Source organism: Myxocyprinus asiaticus, chromosome 4 (assembly GCF_019703515.2).
Source record: "Myxocyprinus asiaticus isolate MX2 ecotype Aquarium Trade chromosome 4, UBuf_Myxa_2, whole genome shotgun sequence".
In the NCBI taxonomy this organism is placed as follows: Eukaryota; Metazoa; Chordata; class Actinopteri; order Cypriniformes; family Catostomidae; genus Myxocyprinus; species Myxocyprinus asiaticus.
Genome location: NC_059347.1, coordinates 43,116,183 through 43,141,428, shown reverse-complemented (window position 1 = coordinate 43,141,428; position 25,246 = coordinate 43,116,183). Strand labels below are relative to the sequence as shown.

Sequence of the window (25,246 nt, the reverse complement as noted above, 5' to 3'; positions counted from 1 at the left end):
TTTTGTAGTTCTTTACCCGGAAGTGGACTATAATTACAGTAAACAAACTCACGTTTGGGAGAAGGGAGGGAGTCGATTTATTCTTTTGCCGAGCGACATTTAAAATTTGATATAGAAAAGAAAACAAATCAGAACAAAGGTTGAAGATAAACAACCGCGGGTTGTAACTCCGCCTCTGCTTCACTGTCATATGATGTGATAGTAAAAGAGAGTTGCTCATATTTAACTGGATTCAACTCGCTACTTGGCCTTTAAAGGTAAGAATAACCCGACTAAACATATTGTTCAACTTTATATCATTCAGAATACGTAAATTCAAAACTGTAATAGCAGACAATGTTTATTACTAACAAACAACTTTTTCTTATTTATTTATTTATTTATTTTTCATATGAACGTGATGATTTTCCCTTTGGAAATGAATGTCTGATATTATGCTTGGTGCTTCTTGTTATTTTTATTTTAATAAAATATTTCACCAGTTGTGTGTATTGTTTATTTATTTTTATTTTTTTTATTTTTTTATCTCAGATTAGCAAAATGAAGGTGACTTTCATCATTGTGAGCACTCTGCTGGCACTGGCTGCTGGAAAACCATGTGGTAAGACTATGACTAATGATTTAGTATTTTTTTATTTTCCTTTTTTTTTTCAAGGTTATTTTGACGTGTAATGGTAATGTGGTGGGATAATGACAGAAAACCCATCATTGCGCAATACCCTTATCCTATTTCAGTGGTACACCATGGTACAGGGATGGCATCAGATGGTAATTTCATGATTCTTTGATATAAACCATGGTACTGGATGATTGCCTTATTCTGGTACCATTTCCATTAAACCATGGTAGTACTATGGTACTTTTTGGTGCATTTTCTGTTAGTATTTCTACCCCGTTTAAGCTGATTTTGATGATGAAATTCTCTATTCTGTTGCATTACATGTGGTAAAAGTTACTTTGTAGAAACTTGAAATATGGACAAAGTGGCTATGCCAGCTGGAATCCACAATTATTCCCTATATATAATGAAATATACCATACAATGCTATACAATCGACTGCTTCTCAACCCTAACTGGGTAATTTCCTTTTGTCCTGTCAGCAGAACTTCTGCTCATAGAATAGTTGTAATCATTCACTCTTCTTTATCCTCTCATTTGTGACTGTGACAGTTCTGAGACAAAGCGATTTTTATGGGTTTCATGTGTGGAAAACTTCATTTTGTCCTATACTGAGATAGCAGTGGACATAAACCAACTATGCAATGCAAATGTTTTAAATGACCAGTATTGGTCTTTTTAAGAGGTTAAAACCTCATGCAAAGGTTATTCTTGTCAAATTTCAAAATGTCATTTGACTTGACAGTGTTTTGTGAAACTTTGTTTTAGAATCAGTATTAGTGCTTTTGTATGAATATATATGTGTGTGCATTCGATTTCTTACACTCCATTTTTCCTATGTCATCCTTCAGCACCGGACCATGACGATCTTCTTCTGTCCCTCAATAAACAGTTGCTGCGCTCTGTGGATCTACCTAAGTTAACCAAGAGAACCTTCCCAATCCCAGTGTACACATTGCCCTGCGGCTCTCAAAACACCATAACCTAGCTAAATAGAGCGAACATTTCAGCCGCCTCAAGGCAGAGCTTCATGATGATATTGAGAAGTATTCAACTTGTTACAACTATTAACAACTATTAAAGGAATAGTTCACCCAAAAAATTAAAATTATTTCATCATTTACTCACCCTCATGCCATCCCAGGTGTGTATGATTTTCTTCTTCTGCAAAAAACAAACAATGTTTAGAAGAATATCTCAGTTCTATAGGTCCAAAACACCAAAACTTTGAAGCTCCAAAAGGCACATAAATTCAGCATAAAAGTAATCCATTAGACTTCAGTGGTTAAATTCATGTCTTCTGAAGTGATCTAATTGGTTTTGGGTAAGAACAGATCAAAGTGTAACTCCTTTTTTTTAAAACTATAAATCTTGACATCTTTAGTCTCCTTGGCTCAATTACACCTCCTAGCGCCATCTAGCCCTCTGCGCATGCGTCAAGCACTAGGAAGTGTAATCGAGCTTGAAATCATGATTGTGCCTAGATACTGCAGTGGCAAGATGAACAGTGAAAAAGGAGTTACATTTTGGTCTGTTCTCACCCAAAACCGATTGGATCACTTCAGAAGACATTAACCACTGGAGTTAACCACTTTTATGCTACTTCATGTGCTTTTTCAAGCTTCAAAGTTTTGGTCACCATTCACTTGCATTGTATGGACATACAGAGCTGAGATATTCTTCTAAAAAGCTATGTTTTTGTTCTGCAGAAGAAGGAAAATCATAAACATCTGGGACGTAATGACAGCGAGAAAATAATGAAAGAATTTTCATGTTTAGGTGAACTATGCCCTAACTACAATTGTTAAGATACTTAACCTCAGGTTGCTCCAGGGGTGATTTTCTTTGTAATAAAGAAAATGACATTGTTCTGTGGTGACATAACATGAAACACACAAACATAAATTCCACCATCCATGGTTGTGTGTTGATAATACAGATTATATTCTAATCCATTTCTCTTTGTTTACAGTATATTCTGTTGTGTATATCTGACTATAGATCTCTCAAAAACAATGACCTGGGCAGCCTATATCTCACTCGTAATGAAATGCAGGAGCCCCTCCTCACCCACCTCAAGGGAGAGGTGGAGGAGGAGAAACAGAACATTGCATGTGAGAGCAATTTCTGTGGTATATAATGGTTTCAAACTGTTACCTGATTCTAAATTGAATGTCAGTACTGTTCTTTTCTGCAGTCAGTCACCGCCCAAAGACCAGCTAATACCAGTACTCTCTGGGCATTCTGGCTTTGTGTGTGAATGGTGTTAGAGTCAAAACGCATGTCAGCCACAAGCTCATTCATGCCGTGGAACATGGACAAATGAAACACGGAGAGTCATCAAGTGTGGGTGAGTTGAAATGTACTCTTATTTATTTTTATTTTTTTTAAGTGCATTTAATTCATCAGAGCTGTAGCCTAGCGGTTAGTACACATGATTCTGCACATTGGACAGTTGCAGGTGATGATTCTCCCTTTTCTCCAATAATTTGTCCTGTCTATACTATCTGTATAAATACAAAGTGGTATAATATAATATATAAGATTACCAATGATTATTATACCTTTTAAAGAGAAGGGGCCCCTTCATGTATTGATTGGTTGATGAATTTAGCCTGTTTTGATGGATCACTGAAATATGTTGAGGTTTCTGACCACACTGCACATTTGTGATGTGACTTGCTCCCTCACCCCTGCAGACTCACGTGCTATAGCAGGCATGGCCCTCCAGTGTCTGAAAGATGAGGGAACTGCTGTTAAAGATCCTGCAGAGCTAAACAGAGCTCTTGCCACCATTAAGCAGAAGCTTCTTGACTCTAAGAGAGCTGATGGCCACATAGGCAATGAGTTCAGCACTGGACTGGCAGTGCAGGTAAGAATGAAGACCTTTCAGTCAGACACATGAATGCAGTTAAATGAGAGTTGTTAAATGAACCAGCCTTACTTCAAGTACAGAAATGGAGGTTCTTTTGTTTCTCTGTCTTGCAGGCCTTGTTGGCTATGGGCAGTCAGATGGAGGAATGTGGAATTGCTATGGAGGCTTTAAGGACAGATGCCAGGAAAGGAACATACCACAACCCCATGGCCATCTCCCAAATCCTTACCTCCATCTAAAGAACAAAGAATGTCGCAGTGAGGATGGTATGTACAACAGATATGCAGTCCTAAGTGTATGTATATATCCATAGATCCAAAATGAAGCTACTAAATGCTAAAATGTTTATGCATGATGATTTAATTACAAAATTACAACAAAGGAAAAATTAAGGTAATAAATAATAAACATTATAAAATCAAAATGTGATTATCTTATTTTAAATAGTATATTTAATTGTATTTCAAATTATTTATTATATATTTGTATGTTATTACATATAAAATAATGTTATATTTAATATATGCCGTAATAATAATATATGCAGAACATTTTGTTGTAATAAAGCTGTATAATCGCAAAATGTTAAGTGTTCCTACTAAGTGTGTTTTTTTGTTGTTTATTTCCCCCAATGTGCTCTTGGTTTTAATGTCCCTGATTTAGACTCTCTTGCTGTTGACGCTACCTCTGCTTCAGAAGTTCTCCCAAATCAGGGGAAAGTTACTCTACAGGTGGAGGTTATTATATCATCTGGATATTCTCTTCATGTACCCATGGGCTTCTTGCTATATGAAGCCCCTAAGCTTCTCCAAGACAAACAAAGAGGTTTCACGTGAGTTGTTTTACCCATTACTTTTGCACTTGAAGGTGCACTCAAGTTTTTGAAGTATGTTGAAGTATGGCTTACACTGACACCTAGTGGCCTGGATGCTGCATCATTCAAACACAGTAGTTTTCAGTGACCAATGCCATTGTAGAAATTGACTATGCACTGTAAACCAGGATTAATTTATTCCATGAATGAAAGTGTCCTATAACGAGGTGGTTACTGGGATTAAGCAAGTAGTTTTCAGCTGGTCATGTGACTCTAACATGGCCATGAGGTGCCTCTGCCCCATGTAGGATAAAAGAGCTTTTATAAGGTTACTGATATGGCTGAAGTCTTCATCTACATTTACATTTATGCATTTGGCAGATGCTTTTATCCAAAGCGACTTGCAGTGCCCTGATTACAGGGACAGTCCTCCTGGAGCAACCTGGAATTAAGTGCCTTGCACAATGGTGGTGGCTGTGGGGATTGAACTAACAACCTTCCACTTACCAGTTCAGTGCTTTAGTCCACTACACCACCACCACATGAGTGGTCATGATTTTAAAAGTTTTTACAAAAACTTTTAGTACAGCAAATATTTGTTTGATGATTTACTGTCTAAATTAGAATACATTTTTGTGGGGTTTTGCAAACTCACAACCCATATGCTCTCTGTGTCACAGCTTTAATACAGAAGAGAGCTTGTGGGGATCTTTCCTCAGTGTGGTAAATGAAGAACAAGCACGTCAAACTGATCGAAGATACTGGCATGTGTCTTCAGATGGCACCGCTCTGACAGAGTAAGAAAAGCACCCCTACACAATAAACATGTACTCTATTTAAGTAAAATGCATAAACAAACAGATAAAGGAATGATGTTTGTCTCCTCAGGTATCAAAAACTAAGATTGACTCAGCACAAACCATCACCATTAAAAACACTGGCTACTGAGTTTTTTGATGGATGTAAGAAAAGAGATTAATGGGAGGAAACCCACTAGTGGATATGTGGATTCAGTTACCTCATTTATTAATTATACTGTCTTTGATTTTTTCGATAGATTTTCTTGTTTAAAACAATTTGCTGTTTGATAGTTGCCTCGCTGATGTTTTGTCTGTATGTTTAACGTTTCTTTATAAAATAAAAAAAGATCACATTCATTTTGTTTGTAGTGTATTTAGAGATTTTACATCTTTAAGATCTTACATATACTGTATATTTTTATGTGTGTGAGTGTACCTGCGACCATTGTAAATCAACAAATCAGAAATAAACATTAGAAATATTGTAACAATATTTGACTTCATTAACATGGAGATAAAATGTTAATTTATAATATACTACAAGATACCACAAACAACTACAATATATGCATCTTTAAAAAATGTTGGGTGATATAATATTTAATTTACAAAACAAGCCAAATGAATGAAACAGTTCATTTTATGAAGAGCATGATCTCTAAAATTAAAATAAAAAATATTTTCCAAAAAAAAAAAGTGTTTTATTTTTTTTAATTTTTTTTTGGACCATTGCACTGGCAGTGACTTTAGTTTCACAACAATTAAAAGAATATTCCAGGTTTAATACAAGTTAAACTCAATTGACAGCATTTATGGCATAATGATGATTACCACAACAATTTATATCGACTTGTCCCTCTTTTTCTTTAAAATAATAATAATAATAATAAAATAACAAGGCACTTAAAATAGGAGTGTATGGGGCGTAACATTTCAATACGTAAATGTTATGTTTCAAAAGTATAGCCACCAGAAATGAACAAAATGCGTGTTAATATGATTTTAGTGTGATACAATTGCTAACAGAAGAATTAAAGTAAATGCGTTTATAAAATTATAAGCTTCACATTTCTGCCTTTAAGCCCTTCAAAAATTGGCCCAATCCCTTGTTAACTGTAAACTTTTACAGTAAAAAAAATAAATAATAATAATAATAATAAAAAAAAAAAAAAATATATATATATATATATATATATATATATATATATATATATATATATATATATATATATAAATTATTTTTAATATAATAATAATAATAATTATTATTATTATTATTATTTCATTACGGTAATGAGAATAGGTGGCAGACCTTAAGCGCCAGAAAAACTGTTTTCAGTCTTTGGGATTCTTGAGCAACAGACACTTAGAGTGACTTTTATTTTGAAAGTTTTGGCCGTTAGCGCAGCGTACTTCACAAACACACAGTGCACATTCATTTTCATGATTTCATGATTCACACAAGCTGAAGCTGTACTGCAGCTGCTGAGGCTTTAGTATGAACCAATTGCACAGCGAGGCAGAAATACTAGAACTAATCTAGTTCAGATGGATCTAGTCATTCAGCTGGTCTAGTGCAGGCTTTAACACAACTGTAAGTACGAGAACATCACACATCTTATAAATATACGGTTTGTCAGTTCCGCGTTAGCAAGCTAGTATGTGTGGGCAGCTGTCAAACATCTGACTTCTAAGCATCGCTATGAGTGCGGTTGAGCTTTAAAAACAACAACAGATTTGTATGTAATTTTATGCCAAACCGCAGTTGTATTCAGTGTTTTCCTAAACATTATATAACCATAATGGTCATTTCTAGGATGGTAAAATCGCAGTCTCAAGTTGTGTTTCAAAATCTTGAGAGCCGCCTACCTAGACAGCATTTTTGGGCATTTGTTGAGATGACCGTTATGGCCAAAATGCTGTTTAGCTAGGCGGCTCTCTAGGTTTTTAAACACAGCCTCGGTCAGACATCCCTGCAAATTACTGCAATGCGCTGCAACATGTCTCTTCCATCAATGCAACATCTAAGCTTCAGCTGTATACCTCATTGCAATCTAATTCATTTCAGCTCACTGTTGTTGTTGTTTTTTCTGTATCCAGAGGTAGTAGAAGCTACACTTGAGGATCTCTGTGATGCTGGATTGCACTAACTGTGTCGTTCTGTGGCAAAGGATCCAGAGATGAAGATCTGAATAAATTCATAACATTTTAACATGTTATGCTATGCTGAAGCAGGACTAACTCACCACAAATGTAGAAATGCTTAATCAGCATCGCACGAATACTGTCCACCTACAGACAGACAAATTGGTGACATCATAGAGGTCTGCTTGAAACAAGAATATTTTATATAAATACACTTCTAGAGGCAAAGTTTGGTCAAGATGTTCTCTGCTCTGAAGAAGCTGGTTGGCTCTGAGCCGACTGCTCAGGTAAAGGACAAGAACATCCCAGCTGGTCTGCAGTCCATGAACCAGAGTCTGCAGAGAAGGTTTGCTAAAGGGGTCCAGTACAACAGTAAGTCATACAACCACTGATCAAAGGCTTGCCAAGTTACAACCTTTCTGACTTTTGCAAATTGTACAAGCATGGCAGTATAATTCAATTAGAAGCTGTCCCTCAAATATTTCCTTTTGTTAAAGGAATAGTTCACCCAAAATTGAAAATTCTCTCATCATTTACTCACCCTCATGCCCTCCCAGATGTGTGACTTTCTTTCTTCTGCAGAACACAAACAAAGATTTTTAGAAGAATATCACAGCTCTGTAGGTCCATACAATGGAAGTGAATGGTGACCAAAACTTTGAAGCCCCAAAAAGCACATAAAGGCAGCATAAAAATAATCCATACTACTAGTGTTTTAATCCATGTCTTCTGAAGCGATCTAACCGGTTTTGGGGGAGAAAAGACCAAAATGTAACTCTTTTGCACTGTACATCTTGCATTTGCAGTCTCAAAGCATGATAATGATTTCAAGCTTGATTACTCTTCCTAGTGCTTGGCGCATGTGCAGAGAGATAGATGGCTCTAGGTAGCATAATCAAGCTTGAAATCAGTTTGATCACTTCTGAAGACATGGATTAAACTACTGTAGTCTTATGGATTACTTTTATGTTGCTTTAATGTCCTTTTTTGGAGTTTGGAAATTTGGTCACGACACTTGCATTGTATGAACAAACAGACATCATCTCTCCATCAAAATATCTTTGTTTGTGTTATGCAGAAGAAAGAAAGTCATACTGGGATGGCATGAGGGTGAGTAAATGATGAAATAATTTTCCTTTTTGGGTGAACTTTCCTTTTAAGTTTCTTTTAAATGTTTGCATTTCACTCTACTGTACCTCATTAATTGAGGAGAACGCATGAATTGGAATTGCAGAAAAATAAATCTTAACGCATTGCCTGTCACAACAAATCAAGTTTATGTCACAGTGTTACTGATGTCCCTTGCAGCTGTGTACTAGAGATAAGGTTGTTATCTCATGCTCTAACATGTAATATGCATGGTCTTTCTGCACTTCAGTGAAGATAGTAATTCGGGGAGATAGAAACACTGGAAAGAGCACTCTGTGGCATCGGCTTCAGGGTAAGAAGTTCCAGGAAGAGTACATTCCCACTCAGGAGATCCAGGCTACTAGTATCCACTGGAATTACAAAAGTAAGAGATTTTTCTTATGCAAATCAAGCCTGCTGACATTTTGGCATAGATGAATCTGACTATTATTGGAGTCTTTCTACTGTTAGGAAGATAACAATTAACTTTTAACTAATTAATTTTATTTATTTCCTTCTATGCTTCTTTAAATTGGTTTACATTGAGGTAAATATACAGTATATGGGCTGAACTGATTCAGATAATGGATCGTTAGATTAAAAAAAGTATAGCCTGTCTCAGTTGGAACATTAGAGACCTATAGCAGTTAGTGATTTCTAGAGTTTATTTTTGCTTATTCATGTTCATCTAGCTGTGATAAAATCATGTGATGTAAACTTTTAACTGTAACAGTGTGACATCCTGCCTTTCCAACTTGTTACTTGGAAAAGCAAAACTGCTTCTATGCTCATGACGGAAAGCACACAGGCATTTTTCCCTGTTCTTTTTAAAGGAATATACAAGTTCACTACAAGTTAAGCTCAATCGACAGCATTTGTGGCATAATGTAGATTACCACAAAATATTATTTCAACTCGACCCTCCTTTTCTAAAAAAAAGAAAAGGAAAAAGAAGCAAAAATTGAGGTTACATTGTGTCACTTCCAATGGAAATTAATAGGGTACATTTTTGGAGGGTTTAAAGGCAGAAATGAAAGCTTATATTTTTATAAAATCACATACAGTATGTTTAACATTCTGTAAAAACTCAAGTCTTATTTGAGCAGTAAATTCGTTACGGTTGTTTTAGGTTTTAAACCTAAAACAATCTTTTAGCCATCATCATAAAGTTGTAAAATTGTATATTACTTTACACAGAAAAGGTTAGTAAGTGATTTTATCACACTAAAATCATGTTAAGACGCACACTGTGTACGTCTTGTGGCTATACTTTTGAATCGGTGAGTAAAATTTTTTAAGAAAAGTAATGACGAGTCGAAATGATAATTTGTGACAATAAACGTTGATGCCACAAATGCTGTCGACCTTAACTGATCTTAACTTATATTGAATCCAGAATGTTCCTTTAAAGGAACCATATTTTACACTTCTGTGATATTATATTTTTTCCCTAAAGTGTACTTGCAGTATAATGTTATTCAAGGTTCTTACACAAAGAAGAGTCCATGTTTGGTTTACATTAGAATTGAATGAGCTGTTTTTGCTATTGTACTTGTAAGACATCTTTTATGTTATGGTATAACTCCATTCATTATCAGTGCGGGCCAAGTTGCTGAATATTGAATTGTTATAGACCTTATTCACAGTATTGTCTTTGATTTTTAAGGGAATGAAAATGAGGCTGTGAGGGATAGACTTGCCATCTCTTCAATGACATGCACTGTATAAAGCTCCTAGATTACATCTAATTTTCTACAACTCATGTTGTCTGGAGATTTTTGTCCACTGAAATTTCTTTAAAACCTTTTTTTCAATGTTTCCTCAGCAGAATGATCAAAAATAACTTTAAACAACAGTACAACCCACTATAGGTCTACCCCTCTAAGCCTCGCTGTCATTCCTGTCAAAAATCAAAGACAGCGCTGCTGTGAATAAGGTCTATGGATATGTCAATTTCTGAATGACCTGCTTAAAGGAATATTCCGGGTTCACTACAAGTTAAGCTCAATCGACAGTATTTTTGGCATAATGTTGATTACCACAAAAATGGGTAAAAAAAAGTAAAAATCTGGGTTACAGTGAGGCACTTACAATGGAAGTGAATGGGGCCAATTTGTAAACATTAAAATACTCACTGTCTTACAGTTATAGCCACAAGATGTAAACAATATGCATGTTAACATGATATTAGTGGAATAATCTCGCTTTCTAACCTTTTCTGTGTAAAGTTATATCCAATTTTACAACTTCGTTGCCATGACGATGGCTGACCCTGCACTCTGACCCCAGCTTAGCTGGGATATGTGAAAAAAAGAATTTCACTGTATATGTGCAAATGTATATTGTGTGATAAATAAATATAATAAAAAAAAAAAATTAAATTGAAAAATTATAGCTGTAAACCCTAAAACCCTGAAACGACGTGAAAATTAACAGCTCAAATAATACAGGTGTTTTAACACAATTAATGTAAATGCTTTTATAGAATTATAAGCTTCACGTTTCTGCCTTTTAAACCCTCCAAAAGTTGGCCCCATTCACTTCCATTGTAAGTGCCTCACTGTAACCTGGCCCTTTTTTTATTTTTATTTTTTTTAAAGAAAAGGTGGGAGGAGTTGAATTTATTTATTTATTTTTTGTGGCTATCAACATTATGCCATAAATGCCGTCAACTGAGCTTAACTTGTATTGAACCTGGAATATTCCTTTAACTTCAAATTGTCTTGATAAACTTTGGCGGAGGATGTTTCTATATTGTTCATTGATACTTGCTAGCATGATTTACTGTTGACATTTTGAGGCTTAACATAACTTGCCAAATGTTTACTGGCTACTATGACTGAGAATCAATGCAAACCAGATTTACCCTGGTCAATGCAAAGAAAGTTTTCCTGAACTGCACACATTTCTCGGTTCTCTTCAGCTACTGATGATGTGGTAAAGGTGGAGGTGTGGGATGTGGTGGATAAAGGTGAGTTTCCACCTTTTTCTAGTCTATTTCTTAGCATCCAAATAAAGGGCAACTTTGTAGACAACTGCTATTCATCTTACTGCATTTACCTGTTATTGTTTGTTTTATGCCGTTATAAGTTAAAAAAAAGTTTACTGCATGCCATTGTTGCATTCACATCCTCCATCTCATCTAGTGGTCATACATAAAACCATTTCATCCAGGCCCCATTGTTCCCCAGTCAATTATATTAATGGTATTTTTCTTACCTGCTGTCCAACCAGGCCAAAAAATCCCCCTTCCTGAAGGTGTAGGTGAGAACCTCTATAGATTGTAGGCAATAGGCTGTGACTTGCCTGTGCTTGGTGTAGTGCTCTTTTTGTTATATTATCTGAGTGCAAAAAATTGTGTGTTGAATAAGCTTGCACTGACAGCCTAACACGTCTTCTGTTATAGAAGTTTAAAGCTGACAATGGTGACATGCAATATATTGTGTAACAAAGATACCTCAGAACACCAACTCTTGTTAATGCCACTAATGTCTGTTCCTGTGAGAAAGGAAATGCCACAAACATAGGTTTTGATACTCTAGAAAGCTGTTACTGACATCAAGTTTGTCTAGTTGTTTTCAATTAATATAATTTTATGTTAACTTGTGTTCTATACTTCAAGTATTCTTGTTATGACACATTATAGGCAAGGGGAAAAAGAGATGTGATACATTGAAGTTGGAGAATGAATCTCAAGAGGTAAATTAATCTATAGTAGTAACCTATCAAGGTCTGTAAGATTTGTATAAATATACTGATGTTTTTTCTGAATAATAGAGTGGAAGTTGATTGTTTAACTTGAAATGTTTTGTGCCATTAGCAGGCAGAGAGTGAATTGGCCTTGGATGCTGAGTTTGTGGATGTGTACAAGAACTGCAATGGTGTGGTCATGATGTTTGATATCACCAAGCAGTGGTAGGTGAATAAAGACAATCTACCTTTACACATCTCCAGGAACTGACAATTTTCTGAGCTATTGGCTGTAATATTTAGACTTTATGTAACACACTGAATTACTCTATTAATGGATCTAATTTTTTAATATATTTTTGGGTTTAGTTTATACCAATAATAAATGTTATAATAAAAAGGGGTTGATAAGAAGAGAAAAGCCATTTATTTGTCTGTGCAGGTAAGAAGCACATAGCATGCTTGCTTTTCACTATTATTTGGAAAGAACTCACCGATAGTACCTTGTTTTACAACGTGTATGTGTTTTATGCACCTGTAGGACTTATAATTATATTCTACGGGAGCTGCCTAAGGTACCCACTCATGTACCAGTTTGTGTGCTTGGTAATTATCGGGACATGGGGGAGCACAGAGTTGTTTTGCCTGATGACATCCGTGACTTTATTGCTGGCCTTAACAGGTTAGATCATTAAAGCTGGGAAATCTTCTTTCAAGACATAATCAGTTCTCTGCTAATCATTTGTGTTTGATACATCAAGGTGGGTTGATGTCACATTTAAGGTTGGTCATCATGAAAATCATGGAAGATGGTCACCAATAAGATGTTAAAATATCTGCATGAAATTGCATTCAAAACCCATTTTATTTGCATAATGTGACAGTAAAACAGGATATTCTGTTAGAAAAACAATGCAGTGCAGGACAAATTGATTAGATTGGAAAAATTTGGCATTGGAGAAGTCGTTTCAGAGGTGGAGCAAGTTATTACGTTTTGCTTTAAGTTTTTTTAATTTGGAATTGTACGCTCCGATGAAACTGCACATAAGACCAGAAACATCCTACTATTCTGTGTGCCATTTCATTGATGTTTGATATCTCTATGATTTTGTAGACCTCTGGGCTCCTCTTACATCCATTATGCAGAATCTTCCATGAAGAACGGTTTTGGTTTGAAATATTTGCACCGATTTTTCAACATTCCATTCTTGCAACTTCAGGTGAGTGGGTTCTAGTGCTCTAGTCTTACAACTTAACTCTTACTACAATGATTTGCATCATTTTTATGAGGTTTAAGCAACCAATCAACCAGGTCCCTGATGTAGTGAATAGGATTTGTTAGTTGTGTTTGAGCTGTGTCATGTGCCAAGCAGAAATTAGATCAGTACTCACAGAAATTTTTCTCTGCATGTTGCCTGTAATCCAGTTTCTTAAGCTAGTTATTGTTCCCATTGCTATAGTTATTACAGCTTTGAAAGAAACGGTTGTAAAGGGACCTGTTGTCATTCATTTTTTTATGCATTCTGAATGATAACCTCCGCAGAGAGAGACCCTGTTACGGCAACTGGAAACCAATCAGTTGGACATCGATGCCACGCTAGAGGAGCTAACTGTTCAGCAGGAGACAGAGGACCAGAACTATGATATGTAAGAACTTGCAACACACAAACTGCAGTTCAATCTCATATGCTTAGAAAGAGAATTGAAGGAAATGTTAACATTGAAGGAGAGTGCAAATGTAAATCGCATGCAAATGGAATGGAACAAGCATTGTATGCCTGTTTTAAATTATGGCAATAACTGCACTGACATTATCATAATTTGAAATTAAGCAACATTGTGTATGTTGTGATGACTATTTCACAATCCTACATTTAGCAAAAATGTAGGCGTATATTGCTGTTTATTACTATGTAATTGGTGCATATAAGTGCAAAAAATTAAAGTGATAGTTCACCCAAAAATGAAAATTCTCTCATCATTTACTCACCCTCATCCCATCCCAGAAATGTATTACTTCTTTTCTTCAGCAGAACACAAATATGTTTAGAAGAATATCTCAGCTCTGTAGGTCCATACAATGCAAGTGAATGGTGATCAGTCCTTTGTAGCTCCAAATATCACATAAAGGAAACATAGAAGTAACCCATATGACTCCAGTGGTTAAATTCATATCTTTAGAAACTATATAATAGGTGTAGGTGAGAAGCAGATCAAATTTTAAGTCCTTTGTTTTACTCTAAATCTCCACTTTCACTTTTAGATCTGAAAGTTACATGTGGTGCCTGTTTAGTTTCACTTTCACATCTGAAAGTGAAAGTTAAAGTGGAGATTTATTGTCAGAGAGTGAGACAGAGACCCAAGAGCAGAGAAACAGTTCAAAGGATTTATTTACATTTCAAATAATAATTTCAGCAGAGTTATGAGGAATCCTTCATGAAGAGCGCTCCCACAGGCAGAGAGCCCAAACACACTTCAACACTAAATACATTCAACTACATTCACTAAACCACATTCAACAATCCAGCCACGAACATGACACACAAGGTGATTAAATTAGGCAGGAACAGACAAGGGACAGGTGCCGCTCGCCAGCTGAAAGTTGGCATGATCAGCGTTCCCATGGAAACAATCAGGGTTCCCATGGAAGCGCTGATTCCACATGCCAGCGGCACCTGAAACACACGAGTGAGAAACGTAAACACGATTTGACAAAAACAAACAGAACATGGAGCACGAGTGTCCAGATCCCGACACAGATCGAAACCGAACCATATGGGAAGTCAGGATGCAGACACCATGCTCCGGACATGACACAAGACCGACTGAAGAGCGCACGGCGGTAACTCACAACCTGACACACAAAGAACATACACAAAACACAAGACATGGGATGATGATGTCACAGTCCTGTCAGATAAAAACCCAACCTGACAGGATGACAGGACTGCGACATCACCGAAGAGCGCACGGCGATAACTCACACCCGGACCCGTGTGCTCAACACAAAGACAGGATACGAAACACAAGACAGAACATGGGGCGATGATGTCACGGTCCCTTCGTGACATTTATAGTAAAAAGGACTTAAATATTCTGTTTCTCACCCACACCTATTATATTGCTTCTGAAGACATGGATTTAAACACTGGAGTCTTTTATGTTTATGTTTCCTTGATGTGATTTTTGGAGCTACAAATGTCTACATTCACTTGCATTGTACAGACCTACAGAGCTGAGGTATGTGTCTAAAAATCTTTGTTTGTGTTCTTCTGAAGAAAGAAAGTCATGAGGGAGAGTAAATGGTAAGAATTTTTATTTTTGGGTGAACTATCCCTTTAAATACTGGGTTTATTTAGTGGAAAACAATGTGGCAAACTTCCATTTACAAACATATTTTTTACTAGATATTTAGTGTATTTTACTTGATGAAACATGAAACATTTTAAATCTACTTTTCAACAGTGGCTGTTTGGTTGAAAAGATGGTTACTCACATCAACTACACAAAGACAAATATCTAATATCATCAAAAGGCTGAAAATAATTTAGATTTCTAGCTATATTGTCCAGCCCTAGCACTTACCTACTCTGAGTTTGTGAACCACAGTGATTGCCTACTGACTATTATAAAGAGAGGTTTGTTATAACTTGCAGTTTCCTAGAAATGAATGACCCTCGTAGTAAAGGCTACAATTCTCCCGGCCCCGCTAACGGACAGAGCCCGTCATCTGGCTCACATTCTCCAGTCGTCCCTCAAAGCGGATGCTCCACCAGCAGCTCTAGCCCCTGTAGCCCCCAGCAGCCTCCCATCCCCTCCCAGACCCTGAAGTCTCCATCCCCCTCTCCATCTCCACCTCCTCCCCCTCTCTCCTCTGCTCAAGCTCTTGCTACCTCTCCCTCCCCTTCCCCTGCTCACCCTGGCCCTGCGGTCTCCACTCCAACCTCTGCTTCTCAACCTCAGAAACGCAGCTTCATCTCCAGGCTGTTCGGCTCAGCTCCAACCAAGGAACCTTCAGCAGTCACTCAGGGTGAGTTTTAGCACAGTGTGTTTTGTGATGCATGTAGAGCTGTTTATGCAAGTGTATGCATCACATTTTATGTTCTGATTATAAAATAATAGATTTATCAAAAACTTTTAATTTACGTGTCATATTAAAATACATTACTGTCAGAAACATTGAGCTTTTATATTGGACAAAAAACAACTTAATTTTATGTCACAGTGACACATTGTTTAATGATTGCCTCAGTGCTATGACATCCAAGAGGGACTTTAAGGCTGAGAGGAATTCATTCACTCACAGACCCTTTTTAAAACCTTTCCTCAAGCTAGACCCACAAAGACGTAAAAAAATGGAGAGGATTAGGACTCGTGCACATCATAAGGATGTGTTGGGGATCAATAGAAAATCACAAGACTTTGTGCATTCCTGAGATATGGAGAGGGTTTAGTAGCTCTTGCACCCCACCTAAAGGCACTAGGATATCAAACAGTAGCCATTTAAGAAAACATACCTATTAAAATATCAAAAGATTTGCTTTATTACTGCCTCTTTTTGAAGGCAATAAATAGCTGATCAATGAAACTCATTGTAATTGCAAATGCTTATATATTGGCTACAGACTGTGTTTAATACAGTAAAAAACAATTGTCACCGATCATGTGATCTCTCACTCTGATTCTTATAGAGCCAGATCCGGTATCTTCAGCGGCTCCTCCTACAGTACAGAGTGTGGATGATTTTGTGCCAGACGAGGGACTGGACAAAAGCTTCCTGGACGAAAGTCTTCCTTCTAACACAAGATCCACTATGAATACCCAGCCCTCTGCCTCAGGCATTGCAGATAGTGACAGGTACACCAAGGGCAATCTTAAAAAAAGGTCTTTGGAAGAAGTTTAGAAATTTTATTATGTGATTAGCCATTTTGTTAGAAAATGTTTTCTAATCAGTATTGTGTTTTTTACTTTTACTCTTAATTGCACTATACCAGTGTTCTCTCTAGGTGATTGGGTGTTTTTAAGAATCTGAGACATTTTATCTGATGTTCAGTATGGAATTAGTCAAATTTACATAGAAACACTTTGTACCATATATTTATTTCAGTGATGGTGAAGGAAAAGAAGGGAACCCCATGGTCGCAGGGTTCCAGGATGATTTGGACCCAGATGATGCAATACTTGAACCAAGAGCATCTGTTCCCAGTAAACACTTGGATATCACACTCTCCAGTGATGAGGAGGGTCCAAAACTTGTGGTAGCCCAGGATGAAGATCTGGACCTTGAACCTCACAAAGACCTGTAAGCACTCCTTGTGATCCTGCCCCTTTTGAATGATTTATTAAGCTACAGTATATATTATATTAAGATAAACTAACAAATTAGATATTGATGAATTAGTTAAAAGTTAAGTGTGTAATTTTAGCACCACTAGCATCACCAAACGAATTACAAAAATAATGATTTTTTTCAAATTATTGTTTCCCTGTCAGCCATGGTCATACAAACAGGTAGTACTGCCCCAAACTCAAGCCACTACGGACAAACAGAGCAATGTTTTGAAAGCACCACTGTGTTGGCACTTTTTTGGGGAAATTAACCTTACTTATTTTTCTCTGAAAAAGTGTTTTAACATAGAAAAATATACATACTTAGCCTTTAAAGGCCCTGGCACACTTATGGCGAAGTGCTTCTTCATTCTTCCCTCAGAGCCAAAAATAAGTTTGAAACAGCAGAGCAAAGACATACTGTTTGTGAACATTCAGACTCCCACCACGCTGCTGGGGTGGGCATTTAGAGGTACATTTAAATATGAGGACACTCAAGACAAAATGAAAGACATCAACTAATATGACATTAAGTAAGGGATAATGTACAGTGAGCCTCGACAGGGTGATCAGAACCTTGACGCGAAGCGGATGGGTCTTGGGTCACCCTGAAGGGGTTTATTTTGTGATAACAACCGGCTGGCTGTACATTATCCCTCTTATTACATGGCCACTAACCAAATAAATAAATACATGGACTTAAAATATTGATTTGCATTGAAATTATGTAATTTGAGATGAAAAAAAATCACTGAACAGTTGAAATCAACCTCTGGTTTGCGTCGGAGTTCTATTGGTGTTTACTTTGTAAAAATGGCCATCTGACTCCTCAATATTCAGCCTATTACAAGACTATTTGCCATATAAATAAATAAATGCATATGAAGCATTAATTTGAGTTTAAATTATTTTATTAGCTTAGATCGCACAGTGAGCTGAGAAGTAGGAGAGATGTTTCGCAGAACCCGGATGAGCGGTCTGATACGTCTTAATCCCCTGATGTGCGGTTGTTACAGAGCAATATCTGACCGCTGGATGGCGCCACTGACTAATCAGAATAGAGTATTCCAGAGAGCCGTGTAATAAAATGTATTATAAATGACTTCTTGCCTCATTTTATGAGTAGAATTCACACAAGATTTGTAAAAGAAGCTGTTTTAACTACTCTATGATGATTTTAAGTCATATATGCAGTAGATAATGTGTAATTTGTTTTGTTTACCTTTTGCATTCATGGCGCTAATGTGCTTACACGCTATACGCTGCCATAATATGCACCAATTGCATTCTGTTGTTGTAATTTATGATGACACTGATACTACTGCAAAAATGGCTGTATAAAAGAATGTTAATGAATGACAAAAGACTTTTTATGGGGTGCCCCTGCCCATTCCCATTCCACGTGGAGAGAGACAATACACTCATATTAACATTTGGCATTTTGACATATAAGAAATATAGATTGTGTCAAAAATAAAATTATAAAGACCACATTCCACATTGGTGCAACAATCAACCCCAGAACAAAACAAACAGAAAAAAGAAAAATGTGCACACAACAGCGCCAACTGGCGTCCATCCTTCTAAACTCAAACAGTCCATGTATGCCTACGAGAGCCCCTGCGACAACTTTGCTGTCGGATTGCTCAAGACCGGTGTTTCTATACAAAAATCGAAACATCTTCTTTTTGGCCAGATTTCTTCTAAATAACGTCACACCCATTCTTTCTTTGATATTGTAGGAAGTGTGCAGGAGCCTTAAGAAATGTCTGGATTTGGCTTGCACTTTGCTTTGGGCAGCTAGCTAGAAGTTAACTAACAGTTACCTGAATCAAAGTCTGACTTTAATGGTATTAATAACATCGATTGGTCATTCAGGGTGGCTATGGATTCATTATCGTTGGAGGACAAACCAAAACCCACAAACACAGAGCCCTTGATCCAGGCCCAAGAAAGTGTCAGCAGTAAAAAGATAGAAAGTTCAATGCTTACCCCCACTTCAGTACACGCTACTCAACCATCGCAGTCATCATCGCATCCAGGAGGCCTGGCAGAGCCCCAAGCCCAGCTTGAAAAAAAGAAAGAGGGATCAGCTCAGGCTGAGTCCTCTGACACAGACCCAGATGTGCCTGTGGCCAAACAGATGCTGTCGTTTGTCATGGACGACCCTGACTTTGAGAGTGAGGAAGAACTCATGAAGAAAGTGATCAAGGTATGATGACTAAGGTGAAGATGATGATTTCGGGCATTTTAGATCTTATTAAACTTAAACACTGTTTTGGGACTTCAAGAAATTCTATAAAATAGATGTTTGTCTCTCTGGTTATTTAACAATAGAATAATCAGACAGTATTGTATGGTTATTCACATATTTTGTTTGCTCAGGACTCTTTTCCAGCCAGAGACGATCTTCCTGATCTGTCAGATGATGACATCACCACAGTGAAGATTCCTGAGCCTTTGAAACCTACTGTACTCCCCTTAAAAAGCAAGTATGATGGTGACCTCTTTGGCCTAGGCATCGAGGAGAAGTCGATCAAAAGTAAAGACAGCAGCGATGACCAAGATGGCAAGTCACTTAAGTCATTAATTTGTTTTTTATGCATAATTAGAAAAAAAAAAAACATTTCAAATGTAATTTGTTGTCTATATTTCTTCTCACAGAAAAAGAAAGCAAGCATACCAAGGAAAAGAAGAAAAAGAAAAAGAAGAGTAAAGAGGTGAATTATTTTTAAATATAACCATTCATGAAAACAGTTATAATATCCTGTTTTCTAACTCTGTTCACATTTTATTACAGGATGAGGACAAAAGCAGCAAGAAGAAGCACAAACACAAGAAAAAGGAAAGAGATGAGGCAGGAGGAACTGGAGATGACAAGGAGAAAAAAAAGAGAAAATCACGTAGCAAGAAAGCAGATGATCTTGAAGCTTTTCTGGCTGGTGAAGATGGCTCAGTACAAAGAGAGGAGGGTGACTACGAGGAGCTGTAACACTCAGCTGTACACTGTTTGCTCTGTTAATGTGCATTGGTACTGCAAGCATTTACAGGCATTTACCATTTAAAAGAGCTCTCTGTCAAAACCAAGAAAAATATGCTTTCCTTGGCACCCCAGTGTATAACTCTTGTGATCTGACTGGTTGAATGATTTTCTGACAGATCAAGAAATGCTGCACACTGGTTATCCATTAGCCGCAAACGCAACTCAGTTCACCTTACCTGCGGAGGTTGGGAGGGCTAGGGTTGTCTGCACTCCTTGGGCTCAAACTGCAATAAGTGGAGAAGCCATGCAAAACTGTTACATCTTGCATGTTATACCTTTTAATTTTCAGATATTAATGAAACATTTTCACTTTATCATAACCTTGTATTTCTTAATGTTTACATGCTCACTTTTATATGTTTTCTATATTTCTGTCATGTTTGGAATATATTCCAGAAGTGAACCACTACTGCTCCAAGACAATGTTTTTCATTGGTTATGTTGGTTTATTAGTTGCCTTGTGTATGTGAATGAATTGGTATTTATGCTCAGTAGATGTTCTGAGAGCTTGGCTTTGTGTAGTTTTCCTGTGTGTGTAGTGTTTGAAATGAATATACTGTATTTCATGGTAGGGTTGTTTGATTCCCAAAATATATTTAGAACAAATTTTTTTTTTAGCAATGTATCGGTTGAGTCAATTTTGGTCAATGAATAGTGCAAATTTAGGCATTTTCTCAAAATAGGGGAGTAGTTACTGCAACAGACATTTCCCTCATACGGCTACGCACTCTTTGAATCAGGAAATGCCTTAAAGGAGACTATGCTCAAAATTCAACACCAGACTTGAAAATAGATCAAGTAGGCTAACAATGATTGTGTTTTTTGAAAAATTAGGAAATGTACCTACTGTGTCAGTACCATTTCAAACCATTCTGGCGCCTTAGGCGAGATCCATATTGGCACCCCCATCGTGGTATGGCAGAGGCCTCTTCTTTGGTGCCCTCCCAGCAGGTGGCGCCCTAGGCGACCGCCTAGTTCGCCTATGCCTAGAAATGGCCCTGTACTGTGTAATTATGCAACATTTTTTTTACTTTTACTACTGTCTGTAATTATAGTATTTTTGATTATTGCATTTCATCTGTTTTTGTTTGCTTTGTTTTATGATAATAGTAATTTCAAGAAAGCACTTATGTCATATTTATCATTTGAATTTTTTTTTTTTTTTTTTTTTTGCATTATTATTTTTCAATTAAATCACGATTGATTGAAATTGCATTGTTGCTTGAAATCTGAATTCAATACAAAAATACCACAAACATTTTTTTGGTAATAGTTTTGCTGTTTTTTAATAGAACCAGTCCTGTGTCATATTTCTTTTTGGTTACTTTTATATATTAACTGCATGGCACTTGTACACTAATAATCAATACAGCAGACTTTAATGCAACAGGCATTTCAGTTCACAGACACATTTGCTTCTGCAAAGTCTTTGAAGCAACCAATGTGTGTTAAAAAAAAAAAAAGGTTAAATGGTTATTAGATATGCTTTTAAAATCCACATTGTATTGCGTTATGGTTGTGTTGAATAGGTGATCCCTTTGTGCACCACATTATGTATGTAATACTATGTCTAACATTTTCTTTATAAAGAAATAGGGTTTATTTTATAAGATGCATATTTCTTTCACAGCAAACAAAATCAAAATTTAAAAGGTGTTTCTTTAAGGATTAAACTTTTAAATTATTTCACATGAATGATATATGCAATAACAGGTATTCGAAAGCTTCACAATTTATATTAATTAACTAAGGAAATTGAACAAAATTATTACCCTCTTTATAAGACATTTTAATCCTTTGTGGTAAATGTTTGAATGTTTTTCTGTTAAAAACACACACACAAAAAAAGCTTTAAAACTGTGATTTAGAGGGAAGAATAACAATTAGGAACTGTGGCTAATTTATTACAAAGTACAAACAAAATCTTTTACATTTTACAGCATATCTGATGCCCCACCATGTCTTTATTCTGCAGTAAATGTGGTTGCTTCATTCTTCCACCCACATTGCATGGCATCAGACATCATAATGTTTTCATTTGTTTTCTGCAAAATGGAAGTTTCATTTAAAAATCACCTTTTTATCAATGTTGCCAGCTGTAGCCAAGAGAGAGTCTAAATCAGATAAGCTGATCGATTAAAATGAGATCCTGTAATATCTTACCTTGGTATCTCCATATTTCCCTAAATTAAGAAAAGAAAAAAGTAAATGAAATTCTGCAAAACAGAATTATATCTAATAAAATAAAATTTTAATGTAAAAAAATGAACTGAAAAGTACATCAGTTGTACAGATTAGTGGGTGAGATAATTCAAAGTGTCTTTCACTTTGATGCCATGATAAACTGAAGGGGAATGTGTGAGATTTATTCACTGTCTGAATAAATGTAAATTGAGATGGACATCAAAGGCAGCAAAAGAAATATAATCCAGCGGAGGACGGACCACACAAAGTTTGGTGGAGATGCAACAGACAACGATGAAATATATTACATGACAACTTTGATAATTGTATCATAGTGTAGTTTCTTAATGCTTAAAGCATTTCTTGACCAAATTACTACATTTAACTAATTAGAGAGAAGGTGTGCTCTATTACACAGGAAACCATACAACAGGGAAACTGTTCAGTTGAAAATGTTAAACTAAAGAAAAAGAGAAGTAGTCTTTCATCTTACTTGTGAAAAAGTAATCCTCCGCCAGTTTTGTGATGGTCTTGTCGTCAGCCAACAACCCACACCAGTAGATTCCATCACCTTGTTTCAGTGTCAGTATGGAGACAGTGAAAGACTTTCCATCATCCTGTACATAAACATGACCTTGTTCCAGATAGCTGACTTCTGGCCTGAATGAGAAGCCTGTGCAGCAGTTTTCATCCTGAGCATCTCTCTTGCACCAAACCCTGGTCTGAGATGTGTTCTTTAATTCATAAGGACAGCAGAGTTTCTGCAGATGTTGACGTGCTGTGTCCTGAAGAGAAGATTAGTTATTAAATTTAATATTTGTGGTTAATGCTTATCCTCTGTAGATGGATGGTATTTAGGAAGTTGTGAAATACTGTATATCTGTCAAGCATACAATCTGAACAAATGTTGGATTTAACATCCAAAATATTTGCATTATCATGATTATGATCTTACAGATCTTAATGATGTCTCCACTGGACAGCTGACATGATCAAGAATTTAACTTAATTGTAAAAAATGAGAACTTTGTTGGATATGTAACTCTTCATGTGTGTGCGTATTGATCTTACCTGTTAGGAACAGAAGAAAAAATACTGTTATTAGATTCATAATGGCAGATGGATGACAGACACTGTTTTTAAGACTGTAAAGGGTTTACTGCTCTACATGTTGAAGAGGAGTAAATGCACACAGGAAATAAATAGCCACAACCATAAATAACAGGAACTTGACTCAGTTCTCTAATTTCTAATCTTTTACTTGGATGACTCATCTGTTCCTTCTGATTGACAGTATTGCATATTGGCAGATTAAAGTACTATAATATTCAAAAGTTTGGAATTACAATGAAATATATATATATATATATATATATATATATATATATATATATATATATATATATATATATATATTATTATTATTATTATTATTATATATATTTTTTTTATCCCCTTTTCTCCCAATCTGGAATGCCCAATTCCCACTACTTAGTAGGTCCTCGTGGTGCCATGGTTACTCACCTCAATCCGGGTGGCAGAGGACAAGTCTCAGTTGACTCTGCTTCTGAGACCATCAGTCCGCACATCTTATCACATGGCTCGTTGTGCATGACACCGTGGAGACTCCCAGCATGTGGAAGCTCATGCTACTCTCCGTGATCCACACACAACTTACCACGCGTCCAATTGAGAGCGAGAACCACTAATCGCGACCATGAGGAGGTTAGCCCATGTGACTCTACCCTCCATAGCAACCGGGCCAATTTGGTTGCTTAGGAGACCTGGCTGGAGTCACTCAGCACACCCTGGATTTGAACTCACGACTCCAGGGGTGGTAGTCAGCGTCAATACTCGCTAAACTACCCAGGCCCCCAAATTTTTATATTTTTGAAAGAAACTGATACTGTAATTGTCCAAAGATGCATTAAACTGAGCAAAAATTACAGTGCAAACATTTACACATTCATAACCAGTGCTGGGTAAATTACTTCTGAATTGTAATTGGGTACAGATTACAAATTATATGACTAAAATTCCAATCAAAAACGTAATCTCTTGGATTATATTTTTTATATAATCTAATCTGACTATTTGTGGATTACTTTTGGATTACCGATGACTCTTTGTTTGATGTCACATGCATTTGAGTAGGAAAATCTATACTATTTTGACATACAGTAATGTTGCTTAAAAGCATTTAAGAAAGCTTCCTTAATCAATGAATGAAATCAAAGAAAATTTGATAGGAGGCAAGGTGATTGTTGCAAAGAGACTGTCAAAAACAGAGAGTGAAATCAAGAGCTGCTGATCTGGAAGATGTAAGGATGCGTAATTATGTAGCAGATATGGGGTTGCCAGTGAGACAGATTATGACATCAAGAACAGGACCAACTGAAATTCTAACAATAAAGAAAATGTATCATATGCTGTAATAAACGGAACTGCGCAAGTTGAAAGGAAATCTGACAAATTGAAGGTAGTGGTGGGATGTGCATGTAAGTTCTTAAATCAGCGAAACAGGTCTATGAAATTCTAAAATCTAAAGAGGGAGGAGATGAAGGAAACAAAATCCCAGTCACTGATGCATCCCAGAATTTGTCACGTATTCCCTGTTTTT

General features: G+C 36.5%; 1 protein-coding gene, 1 long non-coding RNA gene and 1 pseudogene across 5 annotated transcripts; 2 read left to right on the top strand and 1 right to left on the bottom strand.

The window, feature by feature from the left end:
- The first annotated feature begins 34 nt into the window (after nt 1-34).
- Nucleotides 35-5,759, top strand: LOC127439943 (transcobalamin-2-like; annotated as a pseudogene).
- A 796-nt stretch (nt 5,760-6,555) lies between these two features.
- On the top strand, nt 6,556-21,578 carry LOC127439562 (rab-like protein 6). 4 transcript variants are annotated; one of them, XM_051695721.1, is made up of 17 exons: nt 6,556-6,702; nt 7,209-7,625; nt 8,632-8,766; nt 11,305-11,352; nt 11,616-11,645; nt 12,028-12,080; nt 12,202-12,296; nt 12,613-12,753; nt 13,186-13,291; nt 13,615-13,718; nt 15,728-16,101; nt 16,763-16,928; nt 17,179-17,373; nt 19,278-19,611; nt 19,785-19,968; nt 20,064-20,119; nt 20,200-21,578. In XM_051695721.1, exons 2-17 carry the CDS (start codon nt 7,493-7,495, stop codon nt 20,389-20,391), a joined length of 2,346 nt encoding a protein of 781 aa, XP_051551681.1. In that variant the 5' UTR covers nt 6,556-6,702; nt 7,209-7,492; the 3' UTR covers nt 20,392-21,578. The 4 variants fall into 4 exon arrangements, with proteins under 4 accessions (XP_051551681.1, XP_051551682.1, XP_051551684.1 ...); XM_051695722.1 differs by lacking the exon at nt 11,616-11,645; XM_051695724.1 differs by lacking the exons at nt 20,064-20,119; nt 20,200-21,578 and having other exon boundaries at nt 19,278-19,625.
- LOC127439564 (uncharacterized) lies at nt 21,025-23,813 on the bottom strand. The gene is made up of 4 exons (XR_007896991.1): nt 23,698-23,813; nt 23,120-23,411; nt 22,606-22,625; nt 21,025-22,487 (listed from the first exon to the last, which is right to left on the bottom strand). It is a non-coding gene; the product is annotated as an uncharacterized LOC127439564 (long non-coding RNA).
- Between the last annotated feature and the right edge of the window lie 1,433 nt (nt 23,814-25,246).

Coding starts and splice junctions, on each gene's coding strand:
- LOC127439562 (XM_051695721.1), top strand. CDS start 7,493: ATGTTCTCTGCTCTGAAGAAGCTGGTTGGCTCTGAGCCGACTGCTCAG. Junction 11,353..11,615: donor GTGGGATGTGGTGGATAAAG/GTGAGTTTCCAC, acceptor CTGTCCAACCAG/GCCAAAAAATCCCCCTTCCT. Junction 19,612..19,784: donor TCATGAAGAAAGTGATCAAG/GTATGATGACTA, acceptor TTGTTTGCTCAG/GACTCTTTTCCAGCCAGAGA.